We start from the raw sequence: 15,521 nt of genomic DNA, 5'->3' as shown, positions 1-15,521 counted from the left end.
GATGAAAGACTCATTACTCTGTTTATCTCTCTAAACAGTAGCCCACTCTCTATCATTTCCAACATCAAAATAATACAAACAAAAAAATCAGTATTCAGAGAGAATATTAACCCCACAATAGCCAAGAGTTTTAGTTTGTAGTTTGACCAGAAATACCAGAAATAATATTAATGAGCCACAACTGACTCAAATTCTTGGCTCACCATTCTTCTCTGTACAGAAGGAATATTTCTCTTCTGCATCAAAGTCAGAGGAGATGGAACACCAGAGCTGTCCGTCACTTCGTCCATCAGAGGTGCAAGAGTGGTAGGTCTTCCCCTTGTAGACGAAGGGGAACACACAGGGCTGACCGCCAGAGTTGCCACCGTATACTGGAGCTGGTCCATCTGGAAAAAGACAGGAACACACACAAATACAGCAAATACTACAAGACATATGACAACACAGGTACATTTTTGTCAATTATGGCCATTGTTGAAGACAAGTTTGCATCAGTAATTACCGGTACTCTGGGACACTTAAGACAAAAGAAAATCTCTTACCCCATTGTTCACAGCTGATTCCATTGCCCAGACAGGTACAGATCATCTGCTTGGTTCCCTGGTTCTTAATCCAGCGATGGCCGACAAAGTATGACAGCCCTGTATCTGTCCGACAGGGTCCATCCTGAGGTTGCTCAGTCACAGTGGATGGTTGGTAGACCGCAGGCTGGATGTTAGTGACTACACGAGAGCCAGTGCCTGAAATGGAACATTGGAATCAGGTCAGGGATAGCAATAATATCAAAGAGAAACATAAAAACTTCCAAGATGAAAAATTACTGATTAAAACAACACAGAGCATCTTTGAATATGCAAGTATAAATGGAAAATTTCTTTGCTTAAAATAATGCCTTGCTTTCATTCTGACTGCAAGAGGCCTGCACTGGGTTATCAATGATAATGTCCCATTCACAAAAAAAATATGCTTTCCATTTGAGTTTTTTTTTTTGACTGTCCCTGAGTCACTATGAGCATATGTTTCTGTCTTCTACCCAATAATCACTTCAAGCCACTTCAATCACATTTTTCCCCACTAACTTTCCACTCTTCATTCCCCTGTGCCCTGTCTCTCCTTCTCATGCGGTCATGATCATGAGTTACAAGACACATCTTTCTCACTTCAACACATGGCACTTCACATCCCCCCCGCCTCACAGCATCTGTCTCTGGTATACATTCTTCTCTCCACACAGACAGCAGGACAAGGACGTTATCAGTTCTCACCCAGGCCAGTGGTGTGAAGTGAAGCGTGTCGCTCACACTTCCACTCCCCTCGGCCATTCCCTGTGCACAGACACTGGAGCAGGTTGCCTCGGGCATCGTTCTTGGTCCAGGTATCTCCAATACGATAGGAGGACAGAGTATCCTGGTCGTTGCAGCGATCTAGAAGAGAAGAGAATGAGATGAATTCATTAGAAAGCGATCAGAAAACAAAGTTCTTCTTTCTGGCCACTAGCTGTTATCAGTGTCTGTGCGACTATGTCGATAAGTTGTTGAAGACAAGCATGATAACAATGTATTTATGATGTCCACAAAAAAAGGCCACCCTGAAGCTTTGCATGTGACAACAAGCCAACAGGCAAATGTATTCATTTTCATCTGTTACATCAGCCCGTCCCATCAAGGATGTAAGTAATGGTTCTAATTAGAAACACAGCTCGCAAACATTTCCCCCACAGCCTGTTAAAGTCCTGCAACAAATCAGCAACACTTTGCCTTTGGACCTGCCAGTAAGGCTAGAGAGTATATATGTGTGGCATTCAATGAGGGGGATTATACTGATACTGATGTGTGTAGACGCATGTGACTTGTTGCCATGTTTCAGCAGTAATTAATTTAATTTTCTGCTTGTGTGGCTGTCTCTGACCCAGTTTTCACTGTCTGCTCTTGACAAGTAAAATTAAATATGTGTGTTTACAAGATAAACAATAAAAGAAAAAGGATAATTAAGGGATTTGACAGCGTGAGGATGGTTGAAACTGACAATGGTCATGTGATACAAAAAGAAAATCTTGAAGACGAACGAATGCAAAGAGACAAGAAAAAAAAAGCTGTAAAAAAAAAAAAAAAGAATTACAAGGACTTTTCAAAGCTGGCTTTTGAAAATGAAGTACCTGGATCTCTCATGCAGGTAGAGTGGCACAGACAAGATTATTCAACAAAAAGGGAATATAGAAAAATAAATTATAAGGAGGTGACAGATCGATATAAAAAAATAAATATACAAAGGGTTTCATACTTCTAGAAGTACATGTGATGCGGCCACTTCCTTCTCCTAGACAGGTGCAGTCCACCACCATCCATCCTTGGTATGGCTTCTCCCACGTCTCCCCAACAACATAGGATGTTCCCGCCGCGTTGTCGTAGCAACGCTCAGCTGCAGAAAACGAACACTTGCTGAATCACTTTTACTTATATGTTTACTAATCAACCACTGTATACCAAAGACGCTTAACCCTACAAAATATGAATGATGAATAATTCATCATCCTGAATTTTCAGCCGGTGACTCAAGCAGGCAGATACAGTGGTTTGTGAGAGAGTGGCTGTTTGAATGACTCACAGACAGGCTTGCAGGTCCACTCTCCCTTGCCGTTACCCAGACAGACACACTCCAACATGTAGCCTCCTGTTTCATGGGGTCTCTGCCAGGTGTCACCTATCTTATATGAAGCCCCTCCCTCATGACAGCGATCTGGGTTGACAGAAGAAAAAAAAATGATGAGTTTAGGGAAAGAAAGCAAAAGAAGACAAAGAAACTCACTCAGACATTTCTCCCATTATTTAACCACTCACAGCTGCACACCACCAGTTGTTAATCAGCCATGGAGAATATGGAGATTAACCAGTTTACTGGCATCAGTCTGGTAGACTAGCGGATATCCAGAAACACATGAGCTAGGATGTGTGGTCTGGGGTTGGAACAGTTAATAGCAGCAGCCAGCAGGGCAGCTCCTCCTAGAGAAGGCACACGAACACACTAACTTACTGGCAATGGTGCAGCTGATCTTGCCCCTCCCAGATCCAATACAGGTACAGTCCCAGATCATGCCGTCCTTGGGTCTCTCGTAGGTTTCTCCCACAGTGTAGTACTGCTGGTTGATCTTATCATAGCATTTCTCCTCGGCTTCAGAGAGAAAACAAAAAAAGAAAATGCTATGTGTTGTTTTGTTTAAGGAAGAGGGACAGATGTTGGAAATGATACAGAGGAGGTTCTTTATTACATTAAATCACTACACACAAACTGACCTTCAGGTTTGCTTTTACACTTGATACCAGCAACTCCATGGCAGGTACAGATCAGAGTGCTACCCAAGTATGGGCGTTCCCACTGGTCATTAAGGCCATAGAAATGACCGTTCTCTAAACAGCCATCTGACAGGAGAAAAGGAGAGCAGTTTTTTGAATGCAGAAAGTTTGGTACAAGCTAGAATAAAGCAGCAGGAGAACAAATGAAAAAAAGCACCCACTCCCCTTGTTCCTACACCAAAACACATAGGGAAAATGTGAGAGGGGAAAAAAAACACTCTCCACCCATACACACCCACAAGCACCGTACCTGGTTACCAAGTCCTTTTTCAAACTGGAAAAACAAACGCAGCTACTGGAAAATGGTCTAACTCTAACTACAAAACACACCAGCCAGTATCATGGTTTTAAAAGACAAAAGCAAAAATAATTCCAAGTGAACGCTAATTTGAAATCAACATTTTATTGAAGGACAGGACTTCACTCTAGTCTGTGAAATTGTTAACTTGACTTCAAAGGGTCCCCAGGCTGAGTAATAAATCATTTGCACAGAGTGGAGAATAATATCCACTTTCCCCCCCCCACCAGGCATGTTCTTTGTTCACATCTCATTACTTCACATACCATGAACATCTCTTTTCCACCCAACTTTTATTCTATTCGTTATTTAAGTTTCAAATGGAAGCCAAATGTTTTTTTTCTCTCCTCCCTTTTTTTCTGTGAGGCTTTGATCCTTAGTATTCACACAGATGAAACTGAGGAGAACAGAAAAATTGTTGGGATGGAAACTAAACCAGCAGTCACTCTAAAATCCGAGATTACTTGAACAAACTATGATTATCATTTTGTGATGTTTATAAGTCGGTTACACAATGAATCACCTCAACTATGATGTTTCCAAACGTTTTACAGTCTACTATAGATAGACTGCAGGCTATAATATTACATTGCATCCCATGGCAACAACAAAAAGTGGCAATTAACTTTTCAATAGACATTTTCTCATTTACTGTGAATCACCCTGAAGCCCCTCGGTGACCTTTGGTGTCCCCCGGACCCCGGTTTGGAAACCGTTTCCTGCAGTATGAAAGCACTTTTATTTATAACTTTGGATAAAACAAACATACCCTGAGATACTGAGGAGACGTGATGCGGCTGCGACTGTCGCCGATTCCTGTGCTTCCCTTGGGGCATGCAGTTCACCGCGCTCCCGATACAGAGCGCAACCAGCACCCTGGCTATAGTGCTGCCGGACATAATGCGAGCCACTCGGCGCAGTTACTACAGGTTCTCCTTGTGCAAAGTTTATTTCACCAGAGACGGAGAGAAGTCGGCTCCAGTGCAACTCTTAATTAATGCCGCGTTCTTGATCTTCCCGTTCAGTCCGCTCCTCTCCAGTCTGCGGCCCCAGTGTGCAGGTTTACCAGTCTGTGGGAGTGATTTATCTGGGCATGGCTTACTTTCAGCCAGAGGAGGGAGGTCCAACAAAAGAGACCGACTACCCACGCAGCATGAAGTGAGGCAGACAAAGATGGTTTCAGAAATCCCAAGTTGTAAACTCTGTTCTTACTAGTATGAACAAAGGTTATGTCAAAAATGACAATGGTTGTCCCATTAATGGTCCCTTAAATTTAGGACCTTTTGGCCTCATGGATGCAACCCTGCTCTCAGCTGATCTACCTAGAAATGTCATTAAAGGAGACAATGAACTACTCAAACAACCTGCAATGTTACTGTTGTCTCAGTCATGGATTCAGTTTATCCAAGTTGTGTTTAAGAAGAACTTGGTGTCCTTTAATATTGATTGTTCATGCAGAAAAGGACCTGTAAAGTCACAATGGGCTAAGTGTAGAGCTGCTGTGATTAGCTGATTAATCGATTGGTCAATCATTTTTTAAGAATACTGCTAAAATTTTCTGATTCCAGCTTCTTAAACGTGAATATTTTCTGGTTTCTTTAGTCCTCTATGATAGTTAATTGAATATCTTTGGGTTGTTGGTTTGGACAAAACAAACATTTAAGGTTGCGTCTTGGTCTTTCGGAAATGGTGATCAAGAAAATAATTGATAGATTAATTGCTAATGAAAATAGTCATTAGTTGCAGCCCTTGCTTGTGTTATCCTTTTAACAGGGCAGATGTTTTTCTGTTTCCAGCTATCAGACCACACTACAATGACAATTCAGTAGATGTTAAAGAAGGTGTAAAATGATTATCATTATAAAAAAAGCCTGTACCACTTCATTTTCATACTATCATATCTATGTCTTGGTTGCTAAATTACATCATCCAGTGTACCCTCATTACTTATCCATGCTCATTTAAGCAGTAGATCTCGCTGCAGTTGATGTTGATGCTATGCAGAATATTGGCCTATAGGTTTTACACAGTTGGAGTATGTGATCTGCAGGAATTAGGTCACATGGCGTAAGTGTCTGGAAAGTCTCCAGTAGCCTAAAGTTTCAATGTCTGGAAAGTGTTTATGTGTCCAAGGGTTTTATTGAAGTGATTCTTCTGTGATACAGACTAACTTGTGTAATATGCCGAGTCAAGAGACCACTCTTTTTCTCGCTCTTGCGCTCTTCCTCTCTCTTGCTTGCTCATCACTGTCCTTCCTGTTATTATCAGTTGATTCTTCACTCCTGTGCATGCCAGAGGCGCCCCTCACTGGCTCAGTTGCAATGTGGTTGTCCAGTTCAAGTCCTCAACACCATTTAAAGCAAGAGGGCTGCTCGTCATCTGTCCATGAGTTATTTTCCTTAGCAACTGCTTTGTTCTGTACTTCCAGGTGTTACTTGGTTGGTGAAAGCCTGCGCTACATTCAAAGTTTGTGCATTTCCACATGTTGGAGTGCTGTCTGTTGTTGTCAACTAGGCATTTGTGTTTTGTTTGTCAGATGGAATATTCAGGTTGAGTTTTCTTTATGACGGTCTGTTTATCCTTTTTCCTCCATTCTGGTTGAACTTTCTGTTGTAAATATTGTAAACAGTGACTGCTTTGTAAATGGAAACCTAATGTCTCTATTTTGCCCAATCACTCATCTGTCTCTTATCTCCGGGGTTGTAACTTCCTATCATGTTTTCAGGAATCTCGCTCGGCAAGTCCCTGAATTTCTTTTGAATAACAGCATGACTTCTCCTATATATGTGTCATATTTTAAAATAAATATTACACATATGGAAGATGGAGACAAGTCAATATCATGCAGTTAAACAAAACTGAAAACAATCTTCAAACCTTCCAAGAGAGAGAAAAACATACTATATATATCAGTGTTTCCAAAAATCCATGATGACATTAAAAACAGGGTTTTGTATAACATATAATAAATCGTCTGATCTCATTTACTTCTTTATTTTCTTTACCAATTCCCCAATCTAATAAAACAATTCTTTGTTTTTCTGTAGCATTATGTTTCATGAAATGTATGAAATGTAATTTACATCAGCTATTTCACATTTCATAGTTTTTCATTTGGTTGCAGCAAGGTCCTCTCACTGAGTGCTGACTTGAGTCACATTATTTTATATGCTGTTTATTTTAAAATAACATACATTTTGTGGATAATCACTATTAAAATTTCAATACAAACAGCAATACAAACTATAGAGCACTTTGAAAAAAGTTCAACATCTGCCCACCTCCAGCTTATGATGACTTGTGTTTTAGTCAATGAAAAGAAAGAAAGAAAGAAAGAAAGAAACTTCAAACAGAAAGAAATGCTATGAGCAGCAGAAGGTAGGTCTGACAGTGGATTTGAGTTATTCAAAAATGATACGGTTCAAACAGAAAAGATGAGCAACAGAGATGCCTTTGAGGAACAAGGACTGGAGAAACTACTCGGTTTGTTGTTGACAGTTAATGTGTAGTTCACATTCTAAAGCAATTTGCTCACAAAGTCATCCAATTATGACAGTAATGAAAAACAGCACACTGGGTGTCATCATTTCCTCTGAAATGACATGAGCTCAACTGTTACAACAGTAAAACAGATAAATCAGTCAGCTGATAAATCAAGTCAATTGAGCTGTGGCCAAAGGGGAGTGCAGGCTCTCCTACCAAGGCCATGTGGATTTTCTCATCTCTCACGAAATCTGTGGAGCGTAGGCGCATTTTCAAGGTGTTAGAGGGAGTTTTTTTGTTGTCATCATTTGGCTTTAACACTGTTTTTTATTGAGCATTTGCTCCACACTAGTAGACGATCGGTTACGGGGCATGTCTTATTTGGATACGCATTAGTATAACGACCCATCTGTTGCATTTTGTCCTACTGTTTGACTGGGGAATTTGTTGGTGGTGTTGGCTGACACACAGATTCAAGACTCATCAGATATGTTCCCGTCATACAGTATGAATAGGTCATGTGATTTAAAAGGATGTGCATGCAGCTCATCCTGACTGAAGCACGGCATTCACCTTCAGTGAGGGTATCCCACATATGTTACCAATTAAAGGCCTGCTTTCTGCTTATCTCTCTTCCTGCATATACAACTAGTTATTCCTCCAATGAGGTGAATCTTTCTGTCTTTCCATTTATCTCCCCCTAAACCCATTACTTCCATATATGGACATGTTTGTTGGATAGCGATGTCAGGCAAAGGTGGTGAGGTGAAAAGGTCACCTGATACACTACTTGGCGGCAGCAATTTCACACTTTGAATGCATTTTTCATTTCCCGTGAAATCGTTGACAATATATTTATGTGTTGAACTTGAACCTAGAGCTTTTGGCAACAGAGTTTTTGCAAAGTTTGTACCACAAGGGAACAATCAACTTCAGGCCTCATAGCAGAGGAAAGGAAAACAACAAGCATCACGGCATTGTGCTGTAATAATGAAGTAATCATAGTCATATCAAACTTATGTAGTGAGATAGTTATGTTACATTAAAACTGCAGCTATCCACTGAACTGAAACAAAATGAAACTGTTAACTATCAGATTTAATACTTCCACTGGTTGGTGGCTTCTATTAGTGCTCTGTGATTCTTTCATCTAATACAAGAATTTCACACTTTGACATTCTAAGTCTGTCCAAAACATGGTAGTAGTAGTAATAGCTTTTTCCCCAAAAGCTTAATCCTTTATATACATACATTCTTCATCTTTTATCCTTCCTGGAGGGGAGTTTGGTCCCCCAAACTCAAAACACATCCCTGTGGTCACCATCTCCAAACCACATCTGCTACTGCAATGCTGTGATGTGAGATGATGAGGCTGGAAATCCCAGTTTAAAGCTATTATCTGGTTACTGTGCGACTTAACTGCTCACTGTGGCTTGACATAAAAATACACAAACATTCTTATGGTTAAATAGACAGGTTTTAAATAGTGATTTGCCATTAAAAGCGAATCACACAGGTTGGTCGCCATGGTAATTGCAACAATTATTTCCAGTATGCTGTTGACAGGGACAATAAAACCCTGAGCTTGGAAAAGAGCCTATCTACATTAAACCTTTCCCTGGTGGTGGCCTTATGCAGAAGGTGTAAAAGCTTCTTGTCGTACAGCATATGCAGCGTATGTTATGAATTCATGTAGGAATTTGTCTGTCTTGACTGCAGCAAACTTCTCCACTGGGATTTAGAAAAGAGGATGCAGACAATGACCCTTACTAATCATGAAAATACAACTTGCAGTTTTTGCATGTTTGGAGTGATCCTGAACTGGGAAGAGAAGAAAAGAGGAACAAAATTGAAAGGATAGAAAGAAACCATAGAAGAAATTAGGATTAGAGAGAAAGAAAGTTGTAAAGCTTAAAGTTGAAATTGAAAGAAAACGACGGGACAGAGAAAGCAAAGTGTAGAAATCTCTGGGAAAGTTTCAGTTTGAGTGCAAGACTGGAGGTAGTATGAATAGTCCAAAGAGACAGTGGGAGAGTAGTGAGGGAAAAGCTGAGAGCGAACATCAAGTTGAGAAATGTGGGCAGAATAAGTGAGGTTTTATGCCGATGTGTGGAAATCATATTGTAACGCTATGATTGCATTACACAACACATTCAGAATGATCATCCAGAGATAGAGGACATGGGTGAGGAAAGAGGTCACAGCTGCAAAGTCTCTGTACAGCTGCTACACAATTTCATCCAACTTTGTCTCGACTCTTCTCTAAATCGTCTCAAAATGTTGAATGGACATCTTAAATTTCCCAAGTCTGGTGTCCCCTTCTGTCTTTCTTTCTCACTGTGGTTTAGCATCTTGAATTGTCTTGTCCTTGCGTTGAATAACTGGCCATTCCTCGCATATTATTGTAACATCCCAGAGGAGTCTCCGCTGGCTTGTTCTTCTCTTATTACACTATTCTTTTCCAGCCTTCCTTTCATACAGTATTCCCTTTTTATGTTTTGCATTACTCTATCTGGCCTCCTCTGTTGTAATGTCTCTCTTTGCATAGTTAGTTGTACTTTAATGCTGCCTCTCTTTAATTTTTGTGCCTACTCCTCTCAGTTTCCGCTCAAATATATGGTGTTTGTTGGGGTGACAAACACAGTACAGAATATGAAAAAAAAATCAGTTTCTGCAAGAAACAAATATTTTCCATTGTTTTGTAGCACACAACGCCTGAGAATGCACACCTATACTGTATGATTTATTGTACCACAGTTGATCGTTAAGCTGTATTACATTTCAGGGCTGCCACTTTCAAAGTCAAGATGGATTACATTGTATTGGTCGACTAGGGGGTCACATCCCAGTCTCCTTCAAATGGAGCTGAGAATTATGGACCCTTTTTTGCCAGAGTTTGGATAGAGAAAACTGGTCTTGGTGTTTTCAAACAACTGGACTCTGGTTCATTTGCCCACTTTAGTTTTATTGGTTTATCAATTGTACTTGTGTGTGGACCAAAACAACCATGAGGCTACTTCCTCTAAAGGGTCCCAAATTCTGGAGTAGTTTGTTTGCGGTTCGAACATGATCCGACCTCAATTTGACCCGACTGCATGGTGGAGTCTGCAAGTTTGAGCTGGATGGCTCCCATAGCCAGGTGCATTATTTCTGTGTGAAAAAGACAGAAAGCAAGGGGAAAATGCAACAGGTTTACCAACTTATCCACTGGACAGAGTAAACAAACTATGGAAACAACCAACAAACGCATTAGAACTGATAAATGGAAATTATATGAAAATCTGCATGTTTAGCACTTACTTTTAACATTGTTTGCCAGTTGTCCAGAAGTACTGAGTACATACATCTGCTGATGCAATGAACACATTTTCAGTGCTGTTCCTGGAATGATTGGGTGTTTCAGGTCTTTCAACATCATACGCCCTCCTCCACATGATTCAGCCAGGGCTGACAAAACGCCAGCTGGTGCCCAGATAGCTAGCTAATTATGACTCCATGGCTCCCCTCTTTGAGCCACGGCCATCTTGAATCTCTCTCTGCCGCATCAGTGGTACTGCGGATGGCTCCCCTCTTCCTCTTTCCCTTGATGCCCAAGTGACTGAAGCCTCTGGCCAAAGAACAGGCTGAAAATCCTCTGCATCATACCTCCACTTGGAGACACCTTGCTCTCCATCCAGCCTTCTGACAGTTGCTGACCAGTCTTGCATACTTGGAGAGCTTCCCTTCAAAGGCCTCTTCCAAGCAATCTTCCCATGGGACTGTCAGCTCCAGCAGCACAGCTTGCTTAATGGACTCAGACACAAGGACAATGTCTGGTCTCAGGGTGATGGCTACAATGTGATTTGGGAACTTCAGCAGCTGTTGTTGTGGTGGTGTCCGTAGAGTGTGATGCTGCTCAGGATCTTTGGCAGCCCCAGCCATCCCCTGAGGTGGTTGCTGACTCTCCTCTATAAGGTCTTGACTATCAAGATCAGAACTGCATAGACAAGGAGGGGCCACAGGATTCTAGCAAGAATGCCATGCTGATAGACCCAGGCTTTGAACTTACCAGGTAGGCCAGACTTGTCTGGGGATTTCGGCCAGCCATCCAACTCAGTGCGGGTCCACTGGATGGATGACGTTTCCCTCAGAGAGCTGTCAAAAATCTTGCCTAAGCTCTTGACTGGCTTCTCTGTGATGGTTGGAATGGCTGCGCCTGCGATGTCAAACCAGAATTTGTCCTCCACCTTTCCTTACTCAGCACCATGGATCTTGATTTGGCTGGTTTGAAACGCCTCTGGGCCCATTCTATCAACTTATCAAGCCCCTGCAGAATCCACCAGCAGCATGGGACTGATTCTGTGATCCATGAATGGGTGGTTGCTGTTGAGCAGAATTTGTTCCTGGGCCCTCTGCACTCCAGTTCAGCAGACTTTGTGAGCATGTTCATGGGAGGACAGCGTCACAGAGATAGTTCACCCTGTGATGATGCTAATTTCCACCCTGTGACAGCTTGATGTAATTGCTCCCAAATAGACCCTCATCCTGAAGTTGCTGTAGTGATCAGCGATGATGTTTCTGATTCTGTTTGGGACGTGATGTTTGGTCAGTGTGAGCTGCACCAGCTTGTGTGGGATGAAGCCATATGCATTTGCTAGCTAGCTACAACACTGCCAGATTACCGTTGTTCTCTCTGGCCTCCCTGATAAGCTGTGTCACAACACTTGTGTGCTCTAGACAGCCTGGCATCCCTGAAATGCCACCATTCTTGACTGATGTGTCAATGTAGCTGTTCTTGGCCAGGTAGGTGTACAACTGATTGGAAACGGCACTCAAGAAGATCTTTGCCTCAACACACAGCGGGGAGATGATATGGAACTGGTCTATCTGGGTGGAGTTCCCCTCCTTCATGATCCACACTGCTTCAGTCACTCTCCACTGTTCTGGGATCTTCCCCTTTCTCCAGAAGACTTGCAGGATGTTCCACACATGCAGCAGGAGTTTTGGACAGTTCTTGTACAATTTGTACAAAGTAAAACATCACCCCTCTTAAACATGTCCATTTTACCACACTCTCTGTAGTTCAAGGGCAACTCACTGGTAGTAAAATTACAAATAGAAAACTTTATAAGTTGATGAGGAATCTCTTGGTACATCATCATTTTTGGCTAGGGGTGGAAACTCATACTGATGCTACGGTGTATCCTCTGTAGACCATTTGGAGGAAGGGGAAGTGGGGAAAAGGAGGAGGAACTGCAGGTTAAACTTTCAGTCCTGCAACATCTACACCTTTGTAGGGAGGAGACCTTTGACACAGAGTACCATTTACCTTAATTTTTAAAATATTTAGTCATGCATTTACTGTTCTTTCTTCATAATAGTTGTGTCTCTATTTATGTTGATATCATTCTACACTATGTGCACTTTATGTATAATACACATTTGTTATGTGTCTAATTCCAGAAACCCTTGAATTAAACAAAATAAAACAAATAATTGTCTAATCTCTGTCGAAATCTCCTGTTTCTCCACCCACCTACTTTTCTCTCCTCTTCCTCCTCCTCCAGCCTCCCCTCACCTCTAGGGAGATGAAGTCACAGTCTGAGGAAAGATGGAGTGATTAGGAGTTCAGACTCCACACTTTTCTTGGCTGGGTTAGTTCTGTATATCTTCAGAAACATCTCAGAGTTGACACTTAGTATTTATACCCATTCAGACCTGGTTTGAAATGTAGCATAAATCAGTGTGCAACTGAGTAGGCTAAATTATTATCCTGCATCCCTTTAGTAACCACTGGAGCAGCTACTGTTGCCATTAGTCTCTTGGTGTCACAGATGTTAGTTTTACATCATAAAGGCTCTTTGAACATTTAAAGAATAAGTAGTTCAAGTGGTAAATTATCCCGTATGTGAACATATTACTACAACACACAGAGATGTAATGTATGTGTTGATACCTGTGTTTGAATATGCATATTTGAGTTCATATGTAGTGTATACATTTGTGTGGGTGTCACCCCCCAAGGAGATTAGGAAATCTGCCCCCTCTGTGCAACTGAAGTCATAGCCATTTGGTTTGGGGACGTGCAGAAAAATTGCAATTGAGCCCAAGAGAGCGTGAGAGCGACATGGCCACTAACCACCACCACAACCATTAGTGCTACAGATATGAGTGATTCAGATCTGTCACCAGTGAATTATTACAGATAGACCGGAAACCTCCAAATGTGTCATGTACACCTCATGGACCAGTCCCGCTGTTATTGTCATGGGAATGAGGACTGTTTTCTTGTTTTTAAACATTTGGAAAGTGTGACAGGCAACACTTGAATGAGCTCTCTGAGTCTGTGCTGTGGCAACAAAGTTTTACGAACATTACAACATGAACGCTGTTTCAAAAGTGTTTATTTGGGGAATTTGGTCATTAAGGCTCACATGTGCATTTTGTGAGTCTGATTCTTAATCTTTTTTGCACCCACTCTCTCATCTCTCTGACCCCACCCTACTTTGAAGACCATTATTATAGTGACCATTTTAAGCTTAAATCAAACTCAAAGTGGGAAATTTTTTCTTTCCTTTTTTGTTTCTATGTAACAATATCTGATTATAAAAAAGAAATTGGATATAAGTTGATAATTTTCAGATCGAAAAAAAAAGTTCTTACTATTAGTCTGATTTCCTGTAGAATAGCCAGTATGTATTTTTATGTACTGTATCTGTGTCATTTTAAAGATATTTCTTATGAGTTACCTGTAATCTTTTTGTAGACAAACAACACATGCACTGTCCATTACTGAAATAAGTTTTTTACTACAACTTCATGCCTCCAAAGATACAACTGTTGATACAAACCAAATTACAATTGATGGTAAGCTGTACAAACCCAAACCGTACAAGAAATGGAGATACAAGAAAGAAACTAAACCTGAGCTGCACTGACATATCTGTAACATCAAAGAACAAATACACAGAAGTAAGCTGCACTTAATTGAAAAGCCAATCCATAGACTAAGCAGCTGTGTTCTGAAAGCAAACAGCCAGTAAGTGCAAACTGTGAGTGTTTGATTATTCAGTGAGCGTACTGTGGACTAAACACACTATGGAGATGAAGTGGGTTAAATTTGCTTTTTCAGGGTTTATGAATGTATCATATTTCCCTCTTTCTCTCCTAATACTGTTTAAGCCTATTTTTCTCCATCTTTCGCAACACCCCACTTTCCTCATTTCTTCCCAATCCTTTGTCCCATCTCTCTATCTCCCCCCCACTTCTCCTGCTAAACAAACAGACAGATGATGTCATTACTGCAGCATTTGGTTTATCTCCTGGTGACAGACCATAATGCACTGAGCTGTTGACCCCCGCAGGGAATCCAAGCGAGAGGAAGTTAGAAAAGTCACAAGGGGGTATGTTGTGTTTGTGGTTGGGATGTGTGGGTGTGTGTATGTGTGTTACAGCCAACAGATCTCACAGACAGATGCAAATTGTTCTGTGGGATTGAGTATCTCATAAAAGTAACATAAAAGTGCATTGAAACTACACCTAAACTCATTCTCCTGCAGTTTCCCAGCAGCCATCTGCAGAGGCCATTGAACACACCTCTATTGCATATAATAAAGATCAAGTTGATTTAAAGCATTGATTCTTAAAACAGCAGTATTTGTGTAAAATTATTTTTCAATCAAGTGAACTCAATACCTTAATTAATTAATTTAAGTTGACCAGATCACTTATATTTAACAGCCAATGGACTGCGATTTTCAGGACATGCATGAGTGTCTTCTGTTCAAATATGTCAGTATGGTTCATAGTTTCTAATTGCAACAGTGGTGAGTTTTCCAGTTTGACTGATGGTTAAAAATATTCAAAATGTTCAAAATATTGAACTGATTGGGATAGGTGGTCAGTCTCACTCTGTTAATACCCCTGCATGTTAATTACCACTCTGATAAAGCCAGCATCCATATTAATTAATATCTATTTGTGAGATAATTGTGCAAGGCAGTGGTCACCATCCACAAGCAGTTTCTGCAGTGTATTTGGCATCAACAGCACGAGTCATTCTCTCTATATCTGCTTTCAGCAATTACATATTGTTACTGTATTTTATTATATTTATCATAGAAAGTGGATCATTTAATTAAGATGATGAGTGTTGTTTGCTTGGCCAACGCTGTCTCCTAGAAATTAAGTTAATTTACAACTAATTTCAACAGTAAATACATTTTGGGGTAAACGTAATGCTGTCCTGATTAAGTTTTTTATCAATGTACTGAGGAACATTGTTAAGTAACGTATGAGGCAAGTCGCAAAATGTTGATACTGAACATAGTAAAATGTTCACTGACAATGTATTTCATTTGTTGTCTTATAATATCCGCTCATAGCAGTTGTGGTCTTGGCTCGGTAGAGAA

General features: G+C 40.8%; 1 protein-coding gene and 1 pseudogene across 1 annotated transcript in view; both read right to left on the bottom strand.

The window, feature by feature from the left end:
• The window catches only part of fn1a (fibronectin 1a), a 35,510-nt gene extending 30,336 nt beyond the window's left edge, over positions 1 to 5,174 (bottom strand). Inside the window, exons 1-8 of the mRNA XM_042426075.1 lie at positions 4,418 to 5,174; positions 3,291 to 3,416; positions 3,031 to 3,168; positions 2,605 to 2,736; positions 2,281 to 2,418; positions 1,266 to 1,424; positions 543 to 740; positions 204 to 386 (exon numbers count right to left, since the gene is read on the bottom strand). Coding sequence (XP_042282009.1) covers positions 204 to 386; positions 543 to 740; positions 1,266 to 1,424; positions 2,281 to 2,418; positions 2,605 to 2,736; positions 3,031 to 3,168; positions 3,291 to 3,416; positions 4,418 to 4,547 — 1,204 coding nt within the window. The 5' untranslated portion in view covers positions 4,548 to 5,174. The remainder of the gene's footprint in view (positions 1 to 203; positions 387 to 542; positions 741 to 1,265; positions 1,425 to 2,280; positions 2,419 to 2,604; positions 2,737 to 3,030; positions 3,169 to 3,290; positions 3,417 to 4,417) is intronic.
• Positions 5,175 to 10,815: 5,641 nt separating this feature from the next.
• Positions 10,816 to 12,147, bottom strand: LOC121906534 (annotated as a pseudogene).
• Between the last annotated feature and the right edge of the window lie 3,374 nt (positions 12,148 to 15,521).

The sequence above is a fragment of the Thunnus maccoyii genome, chromosome 11 (genome assembly GCF_910596095.1).
Source record: "Thunnus maccoyii chromosome 11, fThuMac1.1, whole genome shotgun sequence".
Lineage (NCBI taxonomy): Eukaryota > Metazoa > Chordata > Actinopteri > Scombriformes > Scombridae > Thunnus > Thunnus maccoyii.
The sequence above is the reverse complement of the archived record's forward strand: the minus strand, read 5'-3'. Positions and strand labels throughout refer to the sequence as shown.